The following is a 27,263-nucleotide window of genomic DNA, read 5'->3' as shown; positions in this document are numbered from 1 at the left end:
ATGGGGCTGAGGACGCAGGCGCTGAAGGCATATTTTTTCCATATATGGGAGGCCATCGGCGTGGAGGCAGGCTGTCTGGCCTCACGCCCAGGGTGCAGGTGTTTCTGTCCTCTGACAGAAGCCCTGGAAAAAAGCATGGGCACACCCTCAGCAAGGGAGGGGGTTGATTAAGAGCAAAATCCCCAGGCTGGCAGGGTGTGAGCTAGCAAGGCAGAATGACAAGACCAGCAGAGCTGGGCAGTGACGCCCTTTGTCTCCTTTCTGTGTCTCTTGCAGAGGTGCCACTGCCCGCCTTCACTGGCTCACCCGCCTCACAGATTCACCCCCTCCTTCACTACTGATTTCTCTGTTCACTTTCTCCCTCTGACAAGCATTCACATCTCCTTTCTTCCTTTTTAAAATGGAGATTTAATGGGGATTGAACCCATGACCTCGTGCAAGCTAAGCACACACTCTACCACTGAGCTGTACCCTCCCCCCTCACGTCTCCTTTCTTTCATCAACCCCCTCGATCACTGAATCATCCGTGAATTCAGACATTTCTTCAGCTGGTGCTTATGCTTATTGGCTGATAGACACTGTTTCATTCACTTCTTCACTCACATCAGCTAACCTTCACCAAACATTTCCCCACGCCAGGCTCAGTGAGGGTTACCCTGGAGGGGTCAGGAGGCAGCAGCTACCTTATTGAGAAGGAGTGAAGGGTAAGAAGGCGGAATTTGGGTAAATTCCAAAACAAGGCGTGATGTGACACACGTGCACCTGGAGGCTGAGATGAATGGGGGGGTTCCAGCTGGTGCCTCTTCCCTGCCAGGCTGCAAGTGACCAGATACACGCGTTCTCACAAAGGCACCGAGGACCTCAGATATTGCGAGACCAGCAGGTACTTGCATTTTCAAAGAAGACAGAGAGAGAGGGCAAGGTTCTCACCCATGGGCTGGCAGACTTTTTCTGCAAAGGATCAGACAGTAAATATTTCAGGTTTGGTGGGACACACCATCTCTATCCAACTCAATGCTGCTGCTATGTGTGTGAAAGCGGCTGTGGATAACAGAAAAAATGAGCGTGGCTCTGTGCCGACCAGACTTTAATTCTGAATGCTGAAAATGGAGTTTCATGTCATGCTTACATGTCATGGAATAGTCTTATTTTGGTCCCTCCCCCAACCAATCAAAACTGGAAAAACCTTCGTAGTTTGTGCGCCGTTCAAAACCAGGCTATGGCCACATCTGGCCGCTGAGCTGTAGTTTGCCAATTGTTTTTCAGCTCCAAAAAAAAATAAGTGAATGCTGGATAATTTCCAGGTGCCAATAGTGGAAGTAGTTGGGGGTAAAGTGTTCTTCCCCTGATGACTGCTTTCTCTGCTCACATAGAGAGATGAGGGCCCAGCGAGGGCCTAATCCCAGTTGTAAGGAATATGACTTTGAAAATACAGGATATTTCATGAAAAAGAATATGAAAATGAATATATGTATGCACATATATGACTGGGACATTGTGCTATACACCAGAAATTGACACATTGTAACTGACTATACTTCAATTAAAAAAACGTACAGGATAGACTTTCTTCAATACGATTCACGTCCTGCCTGTTTGAAATGGATGCAGGAAAATGATGAAAATCATGAACTCTCTCTGACCTGCTGCTTCAGATATGTCCAGAGTTTGTCACCCCGGTGCTCGCACATAATGGGGTTCAGTGAATCTTTATTGAATGGCTGGCTGGCTGGCACGTGGTGGGCCGTGAAGGCAGCCAACCTTCTCCCATCATTGCCAGCTCAGGTCAAGGCCAAGGCCAAGGCTGCAGGCAGAGCACAAGAGCTCAGTTAGGCAGGTTGAACTGCACCCAGCAAGAGGGAAGGACTCGTATGCATTCCTAACTCTGCCCTCTGTGTCCTCAGAGTTGCCCGAGACTCAGCTGTGAGAAAGCACCTTTTCCCTAGCCAAGTGTCTGGAAATAGACAAAGTGGTGTTTGCTGTGTTTTCTGCACGTGTAAGCAGGTTTTATTATGCATCCAGTTGTGCAATTTTCCACCCGGGCTTGATTGTTTTGGAGTGGGGAGAGAGGGAGAAGGATGGATATTGTATCTCCCGAAGCTTGTGCTTTGAAATACAATGAGCATTTTTTTTTTTAATGAGAGAAAAAAAAATGGCTCTTTGCCTTGGAAGTTTCTGTTTCCTTCTCTTTTTTGAGAACATCATTACTTGCCGAAACTAAAATTCCTCAAGCATTAACAAAGGCTTGTGGTAGGGGCTTATATCTTGTTTTTCCATGAGAACAATTTGTTAAGAAGGTGTCCCTGGCGCCCTCTGTAGAAACCCTCCCCTATGGAGAGGACCTGGTTTTCAGCTCATGCCTTGAGAAAGCAGCTAATTTGCTGAACAAACCCAGATGTACCCTAGTCCAGTGTAGCCCCCAGATAACACCAGCCTGGATGATACAGACCCACTGAATCTTGGATTATGAGCCTGTACACGGATGGCAAACACGTGGCCATGGGCCCCCTTTTCCTCCTCCTGGGCCCATGACGGACGTTGCTAGTCAGTCCCATCACTCCTTCCCAATGAGCCTGGCTGCTGCCCCCGAACTGCTCCTAAACTCTTGCTGTGAACTATCAAGTCAGCCTGTGAAAAGCCCCACTCCTGCCACTTGGGTGGAGAGAGAGTGTGGGCTTGGAGGAGAGTCAAACTCGGGTTCTAACCCAAATCCTGGATTGCACTTGCTGAGTAACGTTGAGCTAGTGACTTAGCCTCTCTGGGTCACCATTCCTCCATCTAACATGGAAATAATAACATCTATTCACAGTACTCACAGAGGCTGGTTTGTATGTAAGACCTGGCATGGGGCCAGGCACCTGCTACCCTTGTCACAACATTAGCTCCTTTCCCTTTGAGCCGAGCAGAGTGGAAAGTGGACCCGTTCCAACAATCCAGTCAATATGTGGGTGCCTTCAGTTTCTCCAGCCCGGGCACGTGAGTCTCTGTTGGCACATTTCCAGTGACAGCACTGACAAGTCTAGCTGTCCCACCTTTGGAAAGTTCTGGTTTTCTCCAAAGCACTTATATTCTAAGCATGTGTTTGGGAAGAAGGGTCTGCTATTCAGAAAAGGCATTTGCCTTGCACACTTGTTATGTTAGCTGCCATTTATTCTGCATTTACTGTGCACCAGGCCCTTTGCTATATACTTCATTGGCGGTTCCCAGCTGGGGCCGATTTTGACCCCGGGGGATGTTTGACAACGTCTGATGGGGGATGCTCCTGGTATCTAGTGGGTGGAGGTCAGGGATGCTGTGAAACACCCTACATGCATAGGACAGTCCCCGCAACAAAGAATTATCTGACCCCAAATGCCTGCAGTGCTAAGGTTGCAAAATCCTTCTGCATGTGAGTATCTCATTCAGTTCCTGACTGGTCTCTCTGAAAGATGCTGTCACTGAGTCCTTGCAAGTCTTAACCTCGTACCATTAAGGAATGTCTGTGCCCCCCACGTTTCTCTCTGCCACCCTCCTTGTCCCTGTCTGCTGTCCTGTGCCCCTCTCTTCTGTTTCTCCTGCCCTTTTATTTTATCTTGCTTCTCTTGTTCTCCCTTCTTGCTGAATTCTGAGTGTGTGCATATGCGTTGCAGGCCCCAGTGGCCTCGGGAACAGTGACCCTTGCTCCTGGCTCCCAGAGCTAAAGAGTCTGTGTTAAGATGTCTGAGGCAAAAGCTGGGCCGCTCCCTTTTCCACCCGGGCAGGGCTGGGGCTCCTTAGTGGCTCGCCTGCCAGGATTAATTGGGCAGAATAATGATGTAAAGTTTAACCTCTCGCTGGAGAAATGCTGAATCAAAGAAACAAGCTAAGCAGCAGAGTTAATTACAGAACTTGCTTTGGTCACCAGAAACCAGAATGGTTTCTCCCCAGAGGACTTCGGGGAACTTGGGTAGGGCTAGGAGCCAATGACTGCAGGCTTCGTGGTGCCCCCAAGTGCTGGCGTTTTCTGGTGCAACTTGGGTCTAAAGGGAACTGGGCTGCCAGGGCTGAGGAGAGGAGCATGTAGGCACCCCCCTTCACCTCCTTTTAGCACCTGGCTGACTTCTGTTAACCTTCAGATCTCCACCTGAAGGTCACCTCCTCCAGGCAGGCTTCCCTGACCTCCCTCAGACTCCCTTCATTCCCATCCTTCAACCTCACGGCACTTTGCACACCTATAATCTTGTAATCAGGTATTTGTAACACTTTGTTCAGTTTGTCTTCCCTGGTGTGGAGGTTCCACGAGTGTAAGGACTGTGTCTGTCTTGTCCCCTGTGTCGCCTGTGCTGGGTGCATGGATGGCACCCAACAGCTCTTTGTTGGCTGCTTCACCGGTGGGCCATGAGGGGCTTGGGCAACTAACTATACCAGGTGAGGATGCAACTTACAGAGAAAGCTGTGCAAACAGAAAATAGTGGACAGACAGCCCTGCCCGGTCTCCACCCTGGTGTCCTCCTTTGTCCAAAGTCTTTCTTCTTGGCTTCCCTCCTGTGACCCCTCCTTGGGATTACAGCTAAGAGTCTGAGCTGAGCAAGTACAGTTCCCCCAGGGGCCTCCTAGATAAAAGCCAAAAGTCATCCTCCTTCCCTCCTTCCAGAATTGTCACTGCTTATCAGGGGAGCCCTGGGATTTTGGGAAGGCTTTGCGCTCGAAGGCAGGCTCTGACAGGTCATCCTTCCTCAGCGTGCTGCTGGCAGATGGCCCCATCAGTGAGGCCGGTCTGCACAGGCCAGCCCCGGGGCCATGGGGAGAGGGGATGCTTACAGCTTCCTGACTTGACCCACCATTAATCACAGAGTGAACATTTATAGAGCCATTTACCACTGCCAAGCCCTGGCCATTATCTCAGGTACATGCATCACCTCATTTTATCCTCCCGGCAATCTTAATGAGTTAAAAAAAAAAAATACAAGGCATCACGTCAGTTCCATCTTACAGATGGAAAAACCGAGGCCCAGAGAGATTAAGTAACTCGCCCAGTGTTACACTGCTCAGTAAGAGGCAGTGTGAGAGTCCCACCCGGAGCTGGCTGACCCCAAAGCCCTTATGTTCATCCTCTCACTACACTGCTTCTCCCTCAAGAAGGTCTTGAATAAGAACTCTACCTGACACCTGGTGGGGCCGAGAAAGCTCTGCAGGAGCCAGAAAGGCAACAGCACTGTTGTGTGAACGTGCGCTTCAGCAGAGGACCAGAGGAATCACAACCGTCACAACCGTGACCATCACTCACTAAATCATAGCAACTGCTCTTCCCGCTGGTTTTACCTTCAGAGTGCGCTCTGCTAACAGAGCCACAGCATACTCTGCCCAGGGCATTCTGTCATTCCGCCTAGAAAACGAGAGCCGGGGAGGCAGAGCGCCGCCCTCAGGGCCGTGCTGTTGACGGGCGGCAGCGCACGGACCTAACTTCAGCCTGACCGGGGAGGTGACAGGCACCTGTCTCGTGCTAATAATCGTTGCTGCAACTGGGACTATGTGGCTCAAGGATGAGGCATTAAATGAGACAGTAAAAGGACTCTTTGTCCTGTCTTAAACTGCAATTCATTTATTTTATTTTGGGGGAAGACCTTGAGTCTGTTAGGGAGATACTTTTTCTTGCCAGTTTTCTTACATGTAAAATGAGTCCAGACCACCTCCACATCTGCTAGTGGCTGTGAAAAATACATCGTAGGGAATTCAGATTGGAATGGTCATCTAGATTTTGGCTGAAGCCAGGGGTTTTCCTCGCTCCCACAAATGATGATATATATGCTGTATTCTGAAAGCTCTGCCTGGAGGAAAGCAGGGAAGAGAGACGGCTGCAGCTCCCTGAGTTATAGCTCATCCCGGCAAAGACCCCGCATGGAAGGACCTACCCATTTTGCAGATGAGGACGCTGAGGCTCAATGGGTAAGGTCCTCAGTTCACCGTCACTTAGTTACTAGGTGGCAAAGCCATGGCATGAAGCTTCACCTGACTCAGAGCCCTTCCATTTATACTCAGCTGCCTTCCTCTCAGGGGAAAAATAGGAACCACCCTGAAATCCATCAACAGCTTCCACAGGCTCCTTCGGCATTTTCATTATTTAGTTTCTGACAATCTGTGTGGTGGGAGAGATTTCTCCTTGTACCTCACGAAATCCTTCCTGTGCTGATTTATGTTCCTTTCCTCTTGCATACACGGGAACACACAACCAGTCTATAAACCCAAGTTTGGAAGAATAAAGCCATCTCCTGTTCCCATATCAACCCTGCAGCCCTCTCTTCTCCAGGCTGAACAGACCCCATCTTTTCCTTCTGGTCTTAGCCCGGCTGTGGGAGCCAGTCCTCAGGAGGGGCAGGGGAATGAACACAGGCCCGAAGGGGCCAGGAGGCGGAGGCCGGCCTGAGGGCAGAGATAAGGATGTCAACAGGGAGACTGGCACAGGCAGGCGGGAGAGATTAGCCCGGCTGGCAGTGGCCAGTGGAAAAAGGGGTGGCCGTTCAGTGATGGCAAACATGCCAGCAGAGAAGGTGGTGAGAAATGAGTCCTGTCTTTGGAACAAGGGGAACACCCTGAAACAAACAAGGGAGAGAGACAAAGAGAAACAGAGGGGTGGTGGGGGCAGCAGGGGGGTGGAATATATAGTGGTTGAGGCATGAACTTTGGATTCCCTTAAATATATGCTGAGGGCCTGTGAGATGCAGGTTTGGACATCATTGCAAAATGATTCAGGGAAAACTCACAGTAGAGGATTTTACACACACTCACTTCTTAGCATGAGTCAATCTAATAGAAGCACTGCAGCTTAAAAAAAAACCAGGGGGAATGATGGATCTGGAATGTTGCCATTTTGCAACCCCAAACAAATGGTCATGAATGGCTCCTTATGGATAGTAGACAGGGGTTACTGTCTACTATCTGTGTTACTGTGTTAATGCTGCAAAGATGCCACCAGTAAGGTCCAGAATGTAAAAAATTCAACAGGACAGGTAACTTTTTAAAACATATCCATGACAAAAGATGAGACAGAGAGAAAGCATGAGTGTGTGAGAGGACCTGTAGAATAAAAGAAATCTAATAGACTTATCGACCCAATGCATGGTGTTTACCTTATCTGGATGCCATTTAAACAAACCATCTTGTAAAAAAATTATGAGGCAAATACAGACACTTGAACACGGGATACTTAATGTTTTTAAGAAACAGTGATCCATTTTCTAGTGTATGATATTGGGATCATGCTTATGTGAAACTCTTAGAAGAAAATGCTCACTGAAATTTTTAAAGCGATGCTGAGCTGTGTATGGACGAAATGAGATGATGTCTGAGCTTTGCTTTCAAATAACTCCATTGGGGAGCAGGTTTGTGAGTGGGGATATAACTGAAATAAGATTGGTCTATAAGTGGGTTCATTGCTGAGACTGGGTGATATGAACAGGAGGATTCATAATCTTCTCTTCACTCTTATGGATGTTTGAAATTTTCTGATAAAAAATGTTCAAAAACATTTATAGGAGAGCGACTGAAGAGAGATCTAGCAACTGACTGCTAGGGAAGTGTGACTGCTAACATTTTAAATAATAGCAACCGTAACAGAAGTGGGAACCAAGCACCTGACACTCCTCACGTCTTTGATTTTCCCAACAACCTGGTGAGGTAGGGGTTTTTCCTGTTTTTGGTGGAAACCAAAACTTAAGAGTAGCTACAGGCTTGTCCGAAGTCTCCCCCTGGGGACGGAAAAAAGGGTCTGGGTCTGAAGCTGGAGTGGTTTCTCGTGCCCACAGCACTGCTTCCTCGTGGCGGTTCTTTCCCCAGGAGGATCTGCCGGAGCAGAGGGTGAGGGCGACAGTTTACGGGGCTGTCTCCACCGGGCGGGGGGTGGGGGTACGTTCTTAAAAATTTAATAAACATATTTCAAGGCCCCATAGAATGTACTTTGGGGCAGATCACAGTGACACGGAGCAGAACAGTTTGAGGGGATGGGTGTCCATTTAATGGAAGCTCCCACGTTTCACCCATGGCTCTTTGGGGCCAGTCTGGCCAGCGCAAGAGAACTCTGACAGCATCATCTGTCAGTAGGGATGTGCTGCGTGAAAACTGCAAAGATAAAAGAAATTTATATTGGGAGATGTCAAAATAAGAATATAAACAAAACATAGGATAACCTTCTGTCAGTTACCTCAGAAGGAGGACTAGCTGAGCATCCTAAACAAAAAGTAGCATGGAGAGTGTGTCCAAAGGAAAAAAAATGATCCTACTGCTAAATAAAAACCCTCTCTCCTGGCAGTCCTGAGAACTGTAAAGTTGGGTTGGGAGACTTCTGTGAAAGACGGAGACCAAGGGGCACTTGGGGAGGGGATCTGAACTTAGAGCTGAAGCTCCTGGAAATTACTTTATTCAGAATATTTCAAACATAACGTTAAAAGGAGATTCGGTTTTATAGACCTCAGAATTCCCTAAGGAACGTGACAGCTTATCCTCCCAGGAGCCCCTGAAAGATAGGTGGACTTGTCATTATCCTCCTGGAATGGGATGGAGCAGGCCTGAGGGAAAGAATCACATTCCTCACCCTGACTTCGGGGACCTGCCTTTCCCCTCTTTGTCTCACCTCTTTTCTTTTCTGGCTGATCAGAGGAGGACAAAGGGATTGGTAATTATTTAAGTCAGTCAGAGGCCTCTGTCTTTGTGTTTGATTCTTGAGGCACTGTACGTTACTAGAAACCTCTCCTGGGGTTTTGGAAAGTCAACGGCAACATAAATAAGTAAGACACCACCCCTGCCCTTAAGAAGTTTCAATCTAGCGAGCATGGTGATAAGATACCTATGGGGTACTTACAGTACAAAGAACACAAGTGTAAGCAGTGTGACGTGAACACAGGGGAAAGAGATTAATTCTGCAGAAGAGTGGGTAGCAAGTTTACCTGAAGAAATGGTATGCATACAGGGCTTTGGGGTCTGGGTGTGACTGTGACGGGCAAATGCACCGAAAATAAATGCCAGGAGGAGCAGCATTTATTTATCCCACAAGTATTTGTTCATTGCCCAGACTAATGTAGGCACATGCCAGATACGAGGACAGAAAGCCAAGAGGTGACCTAGTATACACTATGCTTCCGAATGTTGAGTAGATCACTGTGTGTTCCCACTCATGTGTGCATGTGTGTGGAGGCTGGAAGCGGGGCTGCAGCCAGATCATGGAGGGCCTAGAATGCCTTAACTCAGGGAGAGGGTGTAGCTCAGTGGTAGAGTGTATGCCTAGCATGTGTGAGGTCCTGGGTTCAATTCCCCAGTACCTCCATTTAAAATCAATCAATCTGATTCCTGCTCCCCCTCCCCACACCCCAGCCAAATAAAAACAAACAAAAAGTTAGAATGCCTTAACTCATTTAGGGGAGAGGGCACAGGTCTGCCCTCAAATCCTGGGTCTGTTTCTAGCTTTGAAACTTTGGGAAAGTGACCTGATTTTCCTGTTTCCTCGCTAAAATGGACACACAGACACCTGAACAGTTGGGATAGTCATCATGTCTGTAAGTCGTCTATTACAGTGTCTGGCTTTCAGTGGTCACTGAATAAACAGCAGGTGTTACTGCTCCTGAGGATTGTAGGGAACCATTAGTGGTTTGGGGAAGAGAAGCTGCCCAAAAGATTTAGGTTTTCAAGGGATTGTTATGGAGGCCACGGTGGGAGAGTGGATGGGGGAAGGGGGCTGGCGGGGTGAGGTGTAGGAATGAGCGAGGTCCTGGGAGACCAGGAGGAGGCTGAAGCCACGATGAGGACCAAAACTAAGGCGGTGGGATAGAATGGACAGAAGCCATTGCTACTGAGGTGGCAAGACGAGCTTGCTGATGGACTGTGTGTCGGCGGTGAGGGAAAGGCAGCACCCTGGAATGATGACAGGCTTTCCAGCTGCACGGCAGCTCCCCTCCCAGGGTCTGGTCCAGGAAGGGCAGGCTGAAGGAGGGGGCTGGAGGGGCTGGGAACGGGGTGGAGTGGGGAGGGGAGGAAGAGGCTGAGTTCCGTGAGTGTGGGACTCAGGGGACAAACGGACTTCACATCCTGAGCAAGTCTGTTTTAGGGTCTCCAGGGTGAGCCTGGCACCTGTGACTTCCCTTGAGAGCCACTGATGAAGGGCTCCATTCTAACTCGGGTCCCAGGCAGTTGGCTTCTTTTTCTCTTCCTACAGCATCCCTTCTCATCACAGACCTAGAGATAATACCCAGGACTCCCCGAAAGGCCAGCTGCATTGGTTCCAACCCTCCTACTTAACCTCCTCCACCGCAGTTTCCCAGAGAACCTACTCAGAGTCTTCACGTCTAATCCTGAATTGTTCTCCAGTACAGTTGTTTTTAGCCCAAGTTCGTCTTTGCGGTCACTTCCTGACGTTCTAGTTGGGTGTGTCAGGTGGGAAGACACAACGACATTAGGAAAACAAAACCCCCTGCTTTAGCTTCTCTTTGTGAGAAGATAGGAATTGCTCCTCTTTGTTGTTTAGGACTTGAGGGACAACCCAAGACTTCTCTTTACTGTTTCTTTAGAGCTGCTTTCAGAAAATCAACTCCTTACTCGTCCAAGCCCCTCCGTCTAGCTGGTGAGGCCTGAACTGCTTTCAAGAGGCTCTTCCCTAAAAAATGTTCTTGGACTTTTTATGTCACCATCACAGAAGGGCTGACATTCAAATATTCAAATATCCCTCTTTCTCCCGGGGCACTAAGACAGACGCTAACGAGCGCCCTCCTCTCTGCTTCTTGGCCCTTCTTATATGTTCTAGCAACGCCGTATTGACTCTATCGTTGCGTTCCAAACTGCATTGCCTCCCGCCTCCAGAGTTTTTGCCATGTTCGCATGCCACCTGCACCTTTATTAACTTACTATTCTTTGGAGAAAAAAGCATTAGAGTTTTACTAAAGTATTAAAAAGAATTTCATATACTTCTGTGAACATAAAACTAGTATCACTTATAATTACTAATTACATGAAATTTGGCCAGGCTGTTTTTCTTTTGGGGCCTTAATTACTTCGCTGTAAAGTGGTGAGAATACCTCCCCTACAAAGGCTCTTTACCATATTTTAGGATGAAGGGCAGAACTCAGGAGACAGGCAACAAAAAAAGATCATCTACCTACCTACCTACCTACCTATCTATCTATCTATGTATCTATCTACCTATTATCTATCTATTATCTATTATCTATCTATCTGTCTATCTATCCATCCATCCATCCATCCATCCTTCTATCTATTTATCTCCCTCTTTAACTGTTTATCTATCTATCTATTTATCTATCTATCAATCAATCAATCCTTTTACTTTCAGTAAGTGTTTGATATTATTGCTGTTCTTGTTTTGGTAATAGAATCCCCAGGACTCACTATGGTGATTGGTACATTATAAGCACTCAACAGATGCCTATTGGTTGAAAGAGTTAGGCTGACCTGTGATCTTTCCACAGGAAACAATTCCTCCTCCAGTCTTCCCTGTCTGTGTATACGTCACCACTGTCTGCCCAGATGTTTAAGTCAAAAGTCTGGATTCCTTGATTTATTGGGTACCTACTAGGGACTACGTACTATACAGAGTGCTGAGATGGGGAAGGTAGGGGGAGCCTGGTGAGCTGGACTCGACCAAAACTCAAGGGTGTTAGAGAAAAAGGAAGCCGGAGAACTTTTCGTTTGTTCCACTTTCCACTCATCTTTAGATATAGCTCATAAGTGTGACATTTTAAGAGTGGGGTTTTAACAACATCTGGGCCAGTGTGGAGAAATACTTATACTCCACAGCCATCTGAAGCGAGAAAAGGCCATCAGTACTGAGCAGTGGTTCCCTGGGAAGAGAGTATGCAAATGTCACCCTTTGGAACTCTCACCATCTGTTTAAACTAGGAAGGAATCCGACTTGTTTTGAATCCTCCTAGGATTCTCCACTGCAGTCCAACCTCTCTGTCAGTGGGGTAAATGACCAAGAAAGAGAATTAAAAAGGCACACAGGAAGTGACTCTAGGCTAAATCCTTTAGGAACCCAACTTACAGCTGAGTGGGCTAGCCTGGGTCTACTGCAGGTGGGCTGAGCTTCATACCTTTATGTCTATGTAGAAAGAATGGTTTCAGAAAAATTCTGCTGGTCTTTGGCTTAACTGAGAGTCACAGGCCCCTGTATGTGTGTATGTGTGTGTGTGTTAGGGGTGGGAGTGGGTGGAGAACTTTGGGCACAGAGTGTGTTACGTACTTGTAAGAAGGCATTTGGACTGTGTGTAGGAAAGGGATGAAATTTCATGGTTTTTTTTATTGCAAGGAGAGTGTATGTGGTGGGGCGAGTGTAATTGTGTGTGTGTGCGTGTGTGTGTGTGTGTGTGTGTGTGTGTGTGTGTGTACATATTGCAAGTGGCGGGCAGAATTACACGAAGAGCCAGCCTCCTAGAGATACAGACAACAGTATAAGGTATGAGGTGCTGGAGGAGGGGACTGTTTTATTTTCAGACCAGCACACAGGTCTTGGAGGAGCCCTTGACTTTCTCCTCCTCCTTGTCTTGTTAAAAAGGGATTAGAGTCCAATTAAGTCATTTAATCCCAGGGTAGAGATTCATGTTTAAAAACAAAATTTACAGCTTTGAAAAAAAAAAACATCACTGCAAGCTGAGGTTTGTCCTTTCAAGTTGCCACCTGCGTGGTTCCAAAGAGTGTTTTCAGCAGAATACCCAACATGCAGTTCTTAATTACTTTGCCTCACACCTCCCCTCCTTCATCTTTTAAAGGACCCTTCAACCTAAATAGCCTCATGCTGTTAGAAGCCCTTCTGCTTCTGGATTGCCACAGCTACCCCTCAGCTTATCTCCCTTCAGTTGGCAACTTGGTGGCTAGGTTTATAAGAACAGTCATAGTATTAATAATATAGTATTAAGAGCTAATGCTTATTGGGGGCTTAGTTTGTGCCAGGCATTGTGCTAAACATGTTATATACATTATCTTACTAGATGCTCTAGATGAAAATACCCAGGGCTGACTTCATGGTGTCTGACATGTGTAGGGCTTTGTGCTGAGAAGGGCCCTTCACTTGGTTTGATGCTCTGCTGCTGCCATTTTGAAATTCTTCATCACGTTTGCCCTGCAACTTCATTTTTCATGGAGCCTTGCAAATTACGTAGCCAGTCCTGAAAACACCCAAGAACCTATAGCTCTTTTTCCTTTTTTTTCCTTCCTTTCCACGTCATGCCTAGTAAATTCCCAGAGGATGGCACAGTGAATGTCAAACTGTGATCCCAGTGAACAGAGGCCATTATCACCCTGCAGGGAAGTTCTCCAGAGGACAGGAACCATACCATGGCTTTTAGCATGGGAAAGCCAACCCCGTCCTCTCAACCTCAGTCTCCTCATCTATAAAATGGGTATAATAATAATAATACCGAGCTCACAGGCTGTTTCAAGGATGAAATGAGACCATGTATATACAGCTCGGGCAGGTAATACATGTGACATTATTCATGCATTATGAGTGCTACATCCAATATTGCTTGTGACATGGTGTGGGTCACCTGCTCAACTCCAAGGTGCCCTTACCCCCGAGGTTGCTCCCTACCTGCCCCACGGAGCTGGGAAGAGCATCCACTTTCTCCATGTGCTGGGTGAGCACAGAGGGGTTGCTGGAGCTGATGAGCACTGGGGTGCTGATCTCCACCATGTGGCGCCCCGAGGGGGAATGGACCATCCTGTTGAGGGTGTTCAAGGCTGTCGTGATGGAGAACTGCCCAGGCCCCTTTCTCCGGGACCCCGGGCCTCTCCGGGACCCCGGGCCCCTTCGGAGGGTGGGCGTGTTGCTTGCTTTGCCCCTGGAGGATGAGGACACGAGGGACAGGCTTTGTGTGCGGGATGACTGATGACCTTTGTTCTTCTCTAGGAGGTGTCTTGCTGTGAGGTTTGGCTGAAAAGATAAAAAGTCTGATGAGAATTTAGTCATCCTGATCTCATGTGAATAGCTGAGTCCTACTGGGCTAGTCTGAAGCCAGCTCAGATGCTGTCACCTCAGTCATCACTCCTTGGTCAGCTTCCATCTCTTCTCAACATGTCCCAGTTACTTTGCTATATCAGTCCATTCTGTTGCATCGTAGGTATGACTCTTTTACTGAGGTCCAAAGAAGCTAAAATAAGCCACGATACTCTTCCTCAATCGGTTGCACTCTTCCTTTACTGATTTCTCTCAGCCTCATCCGAGCCTTCTTTACCTGGAGGACCCTCCCCACTTCCTATAACCACCCCTGAATCCCCCCACCCAGACCCCAGCTTGGCTGCTCACCCTTCTCAGTGTTCCTGCAGCCCTGATGCTTTCCCACTCCACATGTCAATCATGTCCCTTCCTCTGCTGGACTGTTCGCTACCGGAGGGCAGGGGCCTTAGACACGTATTCCACGCTGGAACCCAGACTGGATGCTCAGGGAGTGAGTGAGTGTGCAGTAATGTGTGGATGAAGTTGCTCAAGTTCATACATTTGATAAGTATTAGAGCCAGAATACAAATCCATACGGGACCCTCGATCTTTAAGCTAAGACCATCTTTTTCTATCTCCTTTAAATACATTTATCTCATCACCATTCTCTCTTAGTCAGTGGTGTGCTGATACATCGAACAAACAAACAAACAACTCCCCCCCATTTGTAGAGGTTACCAATTTCTGTGGTGTAAATATCTGCCAACGGCTTAACAGCTGGCTAGCAAGCTTCCTGAAAACATAACAACCGACTCTTGCCATCTGGTTCCAGCGAGCTCTAGCACAACCACTGACTGCACTATGTTTTGTGTACCCTCCCCACCAAGGGCCCCATGAGTTCCTTTCCTTCAGAAATTCGAAATCTGCTGACAAAAGGGTAAATGTCTCTGTACAATTACCTAAATCTCCATCATTATGATCGTCACCAGGTGCTCTCTAAAACCACATGTCTCATTCTAATTTAGAGATTCAGCTATAGAGAGAAAAGGGAATTTGCCCATTTAAGAACTTTTTTTCTTCATCTAAGAACTTTTTAATGACAGTGTGCAGGTGATTTAGATGATTAATACAGCTGAGATAGAACATTTTAAAGATGATGTAGTTCCTGCCTCAAGAAGCTTGTAATATCATGAAAATAAATCATCAAGTAGAAGAGGGTGCATTATTATGTCCACTTTAAGGAAAAGAATGGTGAGGCCCAGGAGTGACTTATAAATGGCAAGCCAGTGTGGCAGCAGCTGAACAAGAAAATAACAGGCAGTGATGAGTGCTCTGATGTGACAGGGGGTGACTGGGGGAGGTGGCTGCTTTAGACTTGGGGGGTGTGGTCAAGGAAGATCTGCTGAGAAGGCGATGTTTAAGCTGAGACACAGATGACAAGAGGGAACCAGCCATGTGAAGGTGTGGAGTAAGAACACCAGGCAGAGGGACTGTAAGCTGGTGGAACGATCATGAAGAAGCGGAAAGCTCAGCCTTTTTGAGAAAAAGATGAGAAAGAATCAGAGGGGGATGGAACAGAGCGAGTGAGGAGCAGGTGGTGAAGAGAAGGCCATGGGGACAGGGAGGAGCTGGATCACAAAAGGTGGGGAGGCTTCAAGTTCATTCTCAGTGTACTAGGAAGACTTTGGCAGGATTTAGGCAGGAGAGTGACATGATCTGAATTAGGCTTTTAAAAGCTCATGCTGCAGTTTGGCAATTTCTTAATAAAGTTAAACACATACTTAGCGTCTGACCCAGCAATCCCACTCTGAGTTAATTATACAAGAGAAACAGAAATTTAGGCTCACTCAAAAACTGGTGTGCAGATGTTCACAGTGGCTTTATTCATAGTTGCCAACAACTGGAAACAACCGCAATGTCTTTCATTTGGTGAACGGATAACAGACTCTGGCACATCTGTGCAATGGAATATGGGTCAGCAATAAAAATGGATGAGCTACTGATACGCCAACAACATGGGGGAATCTCAGAGGCATTATGCTAAGTGAAGGAAGCCAGACCCCAGAGGCTACATTGTGTATGATTCCATCTCCATGACATTCTGGAAAAGGAAAAATGCAGAAGCTGTGGTTGCCTGGGGTCAGGGTCAGGGAAGGAACTGACTACAAAGGGGCAGCCTGCCTTCGTATTTGTTGGAGATGTTAGAACTATTTTTTTAAATTGAAGTATAGTTGATTTGCAATGTTGTGTTAGTTTCTGGTGTACAGTATAGTGATTCAGTTATACATATATGTGTTCTTTATCATATTCTTTTTCATTATAGATTATTATAAGATATTGAAGATAGTTCCCTGTGCTATACAGTAGGACCTTGTTGTTCATCTATTCTGTATATAGAAGTTTATATCTGCTAATCACAAACTCCCAATTTATTCCTCCCCTGACACCATTCCCTCTTTGGTAACCCTAAATTTATTTTCTATGTGAGCCTGTTTCTGTTTTGTAAATAAGTTCATTTGTTTCATTTTTTTTTTAGATTTCACATATAAGTGATATCATGTGATATTTTTCTTTCTCTTTCTGGCTTACTTCACTTAGTAGGATAATCTCTAGGTCCATTCATGTTGCTGCAAATGGCATTACTTTCTTCTTTTTTATGGCTGAGTAGTATTCCATTGTGTGTGTGTGTGTGTGTGTGTGTGTGTGTGTGTGTGTGTGGTGTGTGTGTGGTGTGTGTGTGTACACCACAACTTCTTTAGCCAGTCATCTGTCAGTGGACATTTAGGCTGTTTCCATGTCTTGGCTATTGTAAATAGTGCTGCTATGAACATTGGGGTGCAGGTGTCTTTTCGAATTATAGTTTTCTTCAGATATATGCCCAGGAGTGGGATTGCTGGATCATATGGGAACTATTTTATATCTTGATGGTGGTGTAGTTATACTGTATGCATTTATCAGAATGTACAGACACCAAAAGAGCAACTTTTACTATATGTAAATAAAAATAAATACATAAAAAGCTCATTCTGGCTGCTATTTGGAAGTGCCAGACTGGAAGGAGGGAGATCAACTGGGAAGGCACTGAAATTGTTTCAGCCAGTTCTGATGGAAGCCTGGACCAGGGTCAGTGTCTTCTGTTCCCAAGAGCACCCATCCCTTCACTGTTCACCCAGCAAGAGGAGAATATGCACTCTCCAAGTTGACTGAGTAAAGTTCTTTATGGTCATTCACAGCTACAATGAATTTGTGAAGGAAAAGCTGGGCTGGTGGAACAAGATAACTCACAAGTCTAGGAATGTGAAGGAGAGGCTGGGCTGGGCTAACAAGATAACTCACAAATCTAAGAATCGGAATACTGATCTGAGTTCTGCTGGACTAACTTGTAAATCTAAGTTAATTAGTGTTGGTTTGCTGTTCATGTTTTTTTTGCTAGCCAGCTGGATTTTCAAAGAGATATATCTGGCTTTGGAATGTTGGTTTGCTGCCTCCCTGCCTCCACTTTTGGGATAATGATGTTGCTAAAGCTGTTCCATGCTATTGGCTGAATACCCCAAGCTTGTACTTTACCTATAAAACCTCACGTGCACGTCTTGGAGGTGCTCAGAGCTTCGGAGCAGAAGCCCCTCTGAGCCCTCCGGTGTAATACATCTGAGTACTCCAACCCTCTGAGTGGTGCTTGTTTCTTGGCTGGCCTGTCATTTCCGTAACAAAATAAGTTAATTTTTTCTGCCTCCACCTAAACCGTTCTGTCCCCAGGGGAGCAACAGCATGAGAGTTTCCATCAGCAACATTGACAAGGGGCCCCACGTGACTAGGTCTTCCCCGTCCTCTGGTAGTGTGATTAATAGCTCAGTCAGGGAAGGATTGTAGATCTCTTAAATTTGCTCCCACTCATTTGAAACAATATCCTTGTGGTTCATTGGGCTGAGCAAGGTTCGTTTAACCCAGGCGTGCCCCGCTGGAGAAGTCCTGACAAGAACGGGCATGAGCTCAGTGTTTGTTTTACCACTCTTTTATCCAGGTGTAGTTCAATACCTGAAATGATACATTAACAAGAAAAATCCTGTTTATGCCAAAAAAGAAAAAAAAAAAACCCACGTCACTCTCAGAAGAAAGCTTTCCTTCCTTGCCATTGCTTTGCATGATGCTGGTAATTCAAAACTTACTTAAGGAGTTCTCAGCAAGTGCTGGTCTTAATGAAATGACTGGAGTCAAAATTTAAGTGCTGCTTTAAAAAGCTCAATTTAGATTTCAAGTAATTTTTGAAAACCAGGTTCTCAGATTAGAGCAACCACTTGATTATCTCTTCCCCTCTGAGCAATTAGGAGGATGAATGACATGATGGCTAGTTGGATGATAATCGTGAGGGTTCCTGTAATCACTAATTTTAGAGGTGGAGTACTGGGGAGAGTATCCAAATGAATAATCATGAAATGTAGATGTTTTGGAAGAAAGAATATCAGAAATGGATAATAAAATCAGCGGTGCCCTTTCTCCCCCAGAGCTATCAAGGAGCTTCTTGAAATAATACAAGGGACTGTGCAAGCTCTAATCTGCAAAAATTTAAGCACCTCCTATGTATCTGACTAGGGCTTAGTTGTAGAGAATCTCTGTCCTTGGGAGACTTAACTATTGTCTCCCAAACATTTTGTTCCTCTTCAGCAAAGGATTTGATACAGTTAAATGGCTCTACCACTGACCTAGGCATGCAAATCAGGAAGTGGGGCATGATCTTTGACTACTTCCTCTCCCCAACCCCCTGCTTCTGTCAACCTCCAAGTCCTGTGGATCTGCCTTCTAAAAGGTCCTTGAATCTGTCTACCTGTGTCCAACCTACCAGTCAAGGTCATGGTCATCTTCTAACTGAGCCATGTCATAGCCTCTTAATTTGTCTTTCTGCTTTTTTTCTTCCCCCTCCTCAAGTTATTTTTCCCACTGCAGCCAGAGCATTCTTTAAGAAACCCAAATCTGATGGAATCACTGCCTGACTTTAAATCTTTCAGAGGCTTTTATGGACTTCTAGGTCAAGTGCAGACTTCTTATGATATACACAGATGCTGATACACAGCAAATATTCCATGTAGTCCCCTAGACTTCTCAGCTGACTTCCAGACTGGTGGGACTATGTGACTGGTTCAGGCCAACAGACTATAAGTGGGAGAGACAAGTGTCACTGAGCTGAGACCCTCACTGACGTACAGTGCACTCTTCTTTACTCTTACCTTGCCATGAGAATAGGAAGTCTGTGTGTTCCAGATGGCACACAGATAAGATGGCCCAGCCTCATTAGTCTGGGTTCCTTAGTGGCTGTGTGAGCACCGCCACTCACTATTCTATGCTTAACATGTAATATGGGTGAGAAATAACTTTTTCTTTGTGAAGCCACTGAGATCTGGGGGCTGTTTATTACCACAGCATAACCTAGCTCGTCCTGACTAATGCAAGCAGGTTTACAAAGCCCACTGTGGTTTGTGTCCCATTTGCTTTTCTGGCTTTACTGTCTGTCTTTCTCTTACTCTCTAAGCTCCATCTCTAGTATTCTTTGGTCCTCTGGATGCACCACACCTCCTGACCCTGTAGGACTTTTGCACATGTTACCTCCATTCCCTAAGACACTCTTCCCTCCATGCTTACCTAAATAACTCCTAATCATCTGTCAGATCTTGGCTTAAAAGGCATTTGTCAACACCCTACCCAGGTAAGTTGCCCATCATCCCATTTCTCCCTGCCAGTAGTTCCCTCTCCTTCACTCTTTGCATCGTTCATCACATTTATACTTACTTATTAATGTCTGACTTTACAATTACTGAAATTAGGGACCCATATCTGTCTTGTATCATTAGAACTTAGCACAGGACCTGACATAGCAGGCACTCGATGAAAAATTAGTTGAATGATTGATTAGACGTTTAGGACAGGGTCACACTGTAAGGTTTGTTCTCTGAATTTTTTCCTGTGTATCTGACCACCTTCCAAATATTTTTCATCCATTTACTTGTTAATTTTTTTTTTTTTATAAATTCCCTGCTCTGTGTTCGGCTAACCTGTCAAGTACAAGCCAGACACCCAACAGGTGTTCAGAGAAGAAAGAGACAACTGAATATTCAACTAGTTGCTGGAATTTTATGGAGAAAGTGGATTTCTAGTGGAGCCTAATAAAATGAGTGAAGTTGAACAGGTAGAGTGAATTGGGTGCATATTACCTGAATGGGACATAAGCAAGAGAAAAACCACCATCATTTAGTAGAGATAGTAGTAAGACCAGCCTCTCTGGACCCTTTCTCTTTCTCTCCCTCCCATTTTTCATTCTTTCCATACAGATTTAGTAGAGGGGTAGAGAGAGCATTGTCAGCTGGGCAGCATGCTGTGCACACTATTCACTTTAGAACCTGCTTTGGCTCTTATGGATGGAAGACCTTGTCCCTTCTTTCCAATTATGCCTCTGTTCTGCTTCACCCCACCCTCCTAGAGCACAAGAAGCAGACCTTTTACTTCTTTTATAGCTCTGCACTGCTCACTTTGAATGCTTTATTCCTAGTACACACAATAAATGCAGTTAAATAATAAAACTTCTCTTTTAAATTTGTAGCGACTCTGCTTCAAGCTAGGGTGAGGCTGATGGCTAGAGAGACTTGGGGCTACAGGCTGTATTATTATACTGAAGAAACAGGCAGAGAGCCTAGCATGTGTTCTTTCTTTAAAACGTGGCTTACGAGGGAAGCGTATAGCTCAACTGGTCGAGCGCATGCTCGGCACGCAAGAGGTTCTGGGTTTAATCCCGGTACCTCCTCCAAGCGGAAATCAATGAAAAAAGTGGCTTAGAAGCGGCCAAGATGGCGGAATAGAAGGACGCTCGCAGCTCACCCTCTCTCACGAGTACACCCAGAGTGACATCCACAGACCCACCCGTCCACTCAGAATACCGGCTGAACTTTGACAGAACATCACCTTCTTCAAAAGACAAAAATTGCCACAAATTTGGTAAGAGAAAAGGGAAAAAGAGGAAAAAGGAATACAGTGCGGGACGGGTCCCGCGGGGAGGGAGCGGCAAAGGAGGAATAGCGCTCGGTCGCTGGGTCTCCCCCTCTCCAACGGAGAGGCCAGCAGGACGGAGGTGGAGCCTTCGAGGCTCGGATATGTATGGAAGAGCCCTTGACCAACGGAACTAAGTTAAACGGCACAAAGGGTCCCTGGGACCCCCCTCAGCCCTACACGTGAACCGGCAGGGCTGGGACAGGACAGGCTGCCTGAGGGGGCCTAGGACTCGGGCCGGCTGTACAAAGGCAGCCTCGGGGGACTGCAGGGTGCTATGCGCCGTGGCTGGGAGGGTTTACAGAGCAGAACAACCTGGGGCCCCCATAAAGTAAGGAAAAAAAAAAAAAAAAAAAAAGCAAAGCAACACGGCTGGTGTGCCCTGGGGGAAGGGGCTCTGTAACCTTTGTCTCCTCAGACCCACGGCGCCATTACTGGCGGCTCTCAGCACAGCCACCATATTGTCTGGGATGCAGCTCCCAGGCAGAGGTGAGGTAGAAACCTGAATGCGTACCTGGGGCTCCGCAACCTCACAGGCGGGACTGAAATTTGTTTACAGCCCCAGGGAGAGGGGAACATTCTGCCCTGGTGCCTCTGTGAACTTGCGCCTCTAAGACAAATGAACAAGGAGCAGAGTTCTGGCGTGCTGTGGGGGTGAGGGCTGGTGCGGGCTGGTGTGGCCGTTTTCTCCAACCCTGCCTATCAAGTGTGGAGCTGGGCAGGGAGCAGCACTGAACTGGGGAGCGACCCACCCACCTACTGTACACGAGCATGGTGCCAGGACGTGGCATTGGGACAGTACGTGACCTGCCCGCCTGCTGACGCTGGAGCATGGTACTGGGAGCAGCACAGACCACGGGTGCGACCAGAGGGCCTCTGGAACCACTGAGCCAAGTTCACGCAGGAGGACCAGGGCAAGAGCGCCAACAACCACAGAACAAAAAGGAGGCTCCGCTCAATGGCCAGGGCGGGCTCCGGCCACCACATCACCGGCCACACCCCCAACCAAAGGGGTAACAGGCAAAATACATGGAAGGAAGACTTGGCAATCACCCATACTTAAAAAGGACGTCACAACAAAATTATTAGGAGTGCACAGTCTACACAAGAACACATGCTTCTTTTTTTAAAAATTTTTAATTAAAAATCTTTAATTTGTTTTTTAATCTTTTAAAAATTTTCTTTAAAAATTTTAAATTTAATTGTTTAAAAATTTGTCTCAAGTTGATCTATAGTTCTCTTTGTTTTGTTCTTCTGGTATTGATTATATGCTCTTCTCAAATCTTTTTTCTTTTAAAAATTTGTCTCAATTTGATTTTTATTTCTCTTTGTCTTGTCCTATACTGTTTTCAAATCTTTTTTCTTCTTTTAAATTTAAAAAAAATTTTTTCGGTGGTGGTGGTGTTTTGTTTTGGTTTTGGCTTTTTTTTTTTCCCAGTTTTACTTCCACATCTGCTTTAAATAAATAAATAAATAAACAAACAAACAAACAAACCCCTTCAGGACTGAAAGTGAGGTTGATTGTGAGAGAATGGAAAAAGAGACTCCATGCAAATGGGAATGAAAAGAAAGCAGGAGTAGCAATACTGATTTCAGACAAAACAGACTTTAAAACAAAGGCCATACAAGAACATACAATGGAATAAAGACAGTCTCTCCAGCAAATGGTGTTGGGAAAACTGGACAGCAGCATGTAAATCAGTGAAGTTAGAACACTCCCTCACACCATACACAAAAAAAAACCCTCAAAATGGATTAAAGACTTAAATATAAGACAAGACACAGTAAACCTCCTAGAAGAAAACATAGGCAAAACATTATCTCACATATATCTCAGCAATGTTTTCCTAGGGCAATCTACCCAAGCAATAGAAATAAAAGCAAAAATAAACAAATGGGACCTAATTAAACTTACAAGCTTTTGTACAGCAAAGGAAATCGTAAGCAAAACAAAACAACAACCTACAGAATGGGAGAAAATATTTGCAAAAGATGAAACTGAGAAGGGCTTGATTTCCAGAATGTATAAATAGCTCATATGACTTAATAAGAAAAAAACAAACAACCCAATCCAAAAATGGGCAGAAGACCTAAACAAGCAATTCTCCAATGAGGTAACATACAGATGACCAATAGGCACATAAAAAAGTGCTCAGTATCACTAATTATCAGAGAAATGCAAGTCAAAACTACAATGAAGTATCACCTCACACCAGTCAGAATGGCCATCATTCAAAAGTCCACAAATGATAAATGCTGGAGAGGCTGTGGTGGGAATGCAGTTTGGTGCAACTATTGTGGAAAACAGTATGAAGATTCTTCAAAAGACTAAAAATAGATTTACCATATGATCCAGCAATCCCACTCCTGGGCATATATCCAGAGGGAACCCTAATTCAAAAAGACACCTGCACCCCAATGTTCATAGCAACACTATTTACAATAGCCAAGACATGGAAGTAAACTAAATGTCCATCGACAGATGACTGGATAAAGAAGTTGTAGTATATTTATACAATGGACTATTACTCAGCCATAAAAAATAATAAAATAATGCCATTTGCAGCAACATGGATGGCCCTGGAGAATGTCATTCTAAGTGAAGTAAGCTGGAAAGAGAAAGAAAAATCCCATATGTTATCACTCATATGTGGAATAAAAAAAAAAAAGACAAATGAACTTATGTATAGAACAGAAACAGGCTCACAGACATAGAAAACAAACATGGTTACCGGGGGGAAGGGGGTGGGAAAGGATAAATTGGGAGTTTGAGATTTGCAGATACTGACTGATACATATAAAATAGATAAACAGACTTATACTGTATATAGCACAGGGAACTATATTCAATATCTTATAGTAGCTTATGGTGAAAAAATATGAAAATGAATATATGTATATTCTTGTATGACTGAAGCAATGTGCTGTACACCAGAAATTGACACAACATTGTAAACTGACTATAGTTCAACAAAAAGAACATAAAAAAGTGGCTTAAACAGTAATAATATAAGTAATCTGTGCTCATTTCTGAAGATCAACAAAATACAAGTCAGCAGAAGAAAACAAAAACCATCTAGAGTCTCACTGTCTGGTAATCACCACTGTTAATATTTTGGTACATATTCTTCTAGTCCTTGATCCATTTATATGACACACATGTATTTATAAAGTTAGTCTCATACAGTTAATTTTTTTCTTTTAATTGTGCTAAAAACACATGACAAAATTAAATGTAATAACCATTTTAAGTATGCAGTTCAGTAGCATTAATTGTATTCACAGTGTTGTGGAACAGATCTCCAGAACTTCATCTTCTAAATCTGAAACTCCATCCCCATTAAACTTTATTTTACTTAATGACAAATCACACATCTTGCCATAATACCAAATACTCCATGATATTGAATATTCTCCTTTAACACAATTTTAATGAGTATATATCTTTCCATCACCATAATTAAAAAAAAACTAAATCCTTATTGCTGGGTATTTAGATTATTTCTGATTTGTCACCACTATGCACCATGCTACGGTGAATATTTTAGCATATTTTGTACATATATCTTTGTACACTTGCTTTAATACTTCCTTATAATGAGCTGTCAGGTGTGGAATTAATGACTCCAAAGAGATATAAACTTTCAATATACTTGATGTGAGTTTGAGTTTGGATGTGAGTGATGGCACCAATTTGTACTCCTATCGGTAGAATGCAAAGGCCCATTTTCCCAGTTCTTGCCAGAAATGGGTATTATCATCCAGCATCTTTTCTTTTGAGACTTTAGTTAGTTGTGAAATGAGCCTCCTAGCATTAGGAATGGCTCTCAGGTGTCACTCTAACACACACATAATTCTGAATAAGCTCAGATCAGATGGAGACTTGATAACCACGTACCTCTACAAACAAGATTGGGAAGATGCCCACTTTATCTCCTAGCTTTCCTTCTGCCCAGTTCTCATCCACTCGGCTGATCACAGTGATGATATCATCCTGAAAGAAAGAAAGTCCTCTGGTCAGCATTTACTTTCAGTTTTCAGGTGGTGAAAACGTTCGGTGGAGATCAGCTTAGAGTCCCAAATGGTGTAAATGGCAAGGAGTGGAACTCTTTCACAATTTATTTACAAAATTTTCCACTAAAATAATCTTTCTCCATAAAGGTTAGTATTTGGGTCACCAAGGCCCAAAGAGGACTAGAAATAATTTGGAGGATCCATGAAATCCAACAGGAAAATAGAAATGTCTCTCATTTTCCATCACCAGCAGAATCTGGGCTTTTCACTTAAATTAACCTGATGGAGAATTCAAGATAGAAGCCATAAGGAGACAGACTCTTGGAAGAATGAATTGTATTCCGATGTTGAACAGTTTTCAGAACCTGTTCAATTTTTAATGCATCAAAATTAAGTGGCTTTCTATTCATATCTTTCTTGTTATTAAAGGTTACATGTAGATTTGTAGAAAAGTTTAGAAATACAGATAAGCAAAACAAAGAAAAAATCCTATCACAACATAGATACAACCACTGTTAACATCTTGGTTAACATAGTTTTTCCCAGATTCTTTTCTATGACGATAAAACATATAAACACACTAATTAAAAATTTTTTCCAGAAACACATGTCCATGTATATAATAAAGTATATACATTTTAGATGAATTTTTAAAATAGAATATATCCATGAAACCCCCACCCAGAGTAAGAGATGTAAAGCATTTCCAGCATCCAGTTGGCACTCTTGTGCTCTTTCCTACCTCCCAGCAAGAGGTAACATACAAATGAAGTCATACAGGACACATTGATTGTTCCCTTAATATCATACCTTTCCACTTCCATACTTTCTCAGCAATCTAAACCTGAATATTATCCATTGATCTGTCTGATCTATGCCCCTCAGTAATGTGGATGAATCCAAATCTAAATCCATTACTGCATTATACCTTTTCTTACCTTTCTATGTCCTTATGACAACTCACAGTTAGTTACACATTTACAGGTAATAATTTCTTTGATGCCTGTCCACCCCATCAGAACTTAAACTCCATGCATGCAGGGCCTGCATCTGTTTTGTTCATTTATGTGTCCCTAGTACCTTATGCAGGGCCTTCCCTTTAGTAGTCAACCATTCAGTATATTTCTTCCTTTCTCTGTTTTTTAAAAATTTTTTATTGAGGTAGAGTTGATGTACAATATTATGTAAGTTTCAGATGTACAACATAGTGATTCACAATTTTTAAACTATTTCTTGAATGCATGCATACGTGAATGAATAAATGAATGTGCAAATAAATTGTACAACTTACTGAGATAGAAGACGCTAGGAAAAGAATAGCTTCAAGAGGGCAGATCTTGAGTTTTACTTGGACATGCTGAGTTGAGGAAGACCATGAGATTTCCTAGTGTAGTCTTGGCCTTCCATAGCCCTCCAGAAGGGATCAAGTCTTCTCTTCTGGTTCCTTTATCATAATTTCCTATTTGCATGTCTCTTTCTTCCACTAGACTGCTGGGCTCCATGAAGATAGGGGACAATACTCATCACTTTATCCCCAGCAGACAGCTTGGCGCATGGATGGATTCAGTGAATGAAGAAGCAGGTGAGGTAAGTGTCCTGGTTTACAGATTCCCAGAGAGGGGCCAAAAAGCAGATCACACACCTGCTGGTGTCATCCAGTTGTGTCCCTAGAGCGCAGTGTCTAGTGCCTGGCACGAAGTAAATACTCAATAAACACTTGTCGAATTGAATTGCCCTCCTCCAGCTGTAGTCAGAGCATGAAATTTGCAGCTGGTCTACAGAATAACCTTCCTTAGGGGACTCACTCCAAGGTGCCAAGACAATAATGAAGATCATGGATTCAAAATACGGAGGGCAGTGGGGTTATCTGATCTGAGAGAACCTGAAGTAAATCTCATTTCAGGTAGTGATGGAATAAAAATGTTTTACAAAACAAAAGACCTTTCCTGAGCTACTGTAGCAGTACCACTTCTTGTGCTTGTATTTGACCTACTTATTGTAAGTAGCATAGGCTAAAAGCACCACAACTTTGGTTTCTATGGGAGAATTAAAATGTTTAGGGAATGGTAAATACTGAATACATAGACTTAAGGTACAGCCTGTTCCTCTTACCCATGAGCTCTGTGTCCTCAGGATTCAGTGTGTCCTGGAATCAATCCCCTTTGGACATTGAGGGATCGTTGAAGTCTAGACTTCAGTAGACTTGTCATTACTTGCAGATGGTGACGAGTCATCCAATGAAAAAGAGAGGGGAACAATCTTGGGGTAACTCATGTGCTTGTAAAATGTATCTTGTAAGAAGTTATTTATGTATAAAGATATAATT

The 27,263-nt window shown here is 44.5% G+C and overlaps 1 protein-coding gene across 4 annotated transcripts in view; it reads right to left on the bottom strand.

The window, feature by feature from the left end:
* Nucleotides 1-27,263, bottom strand: part of SH3RF2 (SH3 domain containing ring finger 2) — a 119,534-nt gene that overhangs the window by 39,388 nt on the left and 52,883 nt on the right. For all 4 annotated transcript variants that reach the window (XM_031449273.2, XM_010990357.3, XM_010990358.3 and 1 more), the window contains 2 exons: nucleotides 24,822-24,917; nucleotides 13,547-13,888 (listed from right to left, as the gene is read on the bottom strand). In XM_031449273.2, coding sequence (XP_031305133.1) covers nucleotides 13,547-13,888; nucleotides 24,822-24,917 — 438 coding nt within the window. The remainder of the gene's footprint in view (nucleotides 1-13,546; nucleotides 13,889-24,821; nucleotides 24,918-27,263) is intronic.

The sequence above is a fragment of the Camelus dromedarius genome, chromosome 3, assembly GCF_036321535.1.
Source record: "Camelus dromedarius isolate mCamDro1 chromosome 3, mCamDro1.pat, whole genome shotgun sequence".
Classification (NCBI taxonomy): domain Eukaryota; kingdom Metazoa; phylum Chordata; class Mammalia; order Artiodactyla; family Camelidae; genus Camelus; species Camelus dromedarius.
This window is presented reverse-complemented; position numbering and strand designations above follow the sequence as displayed.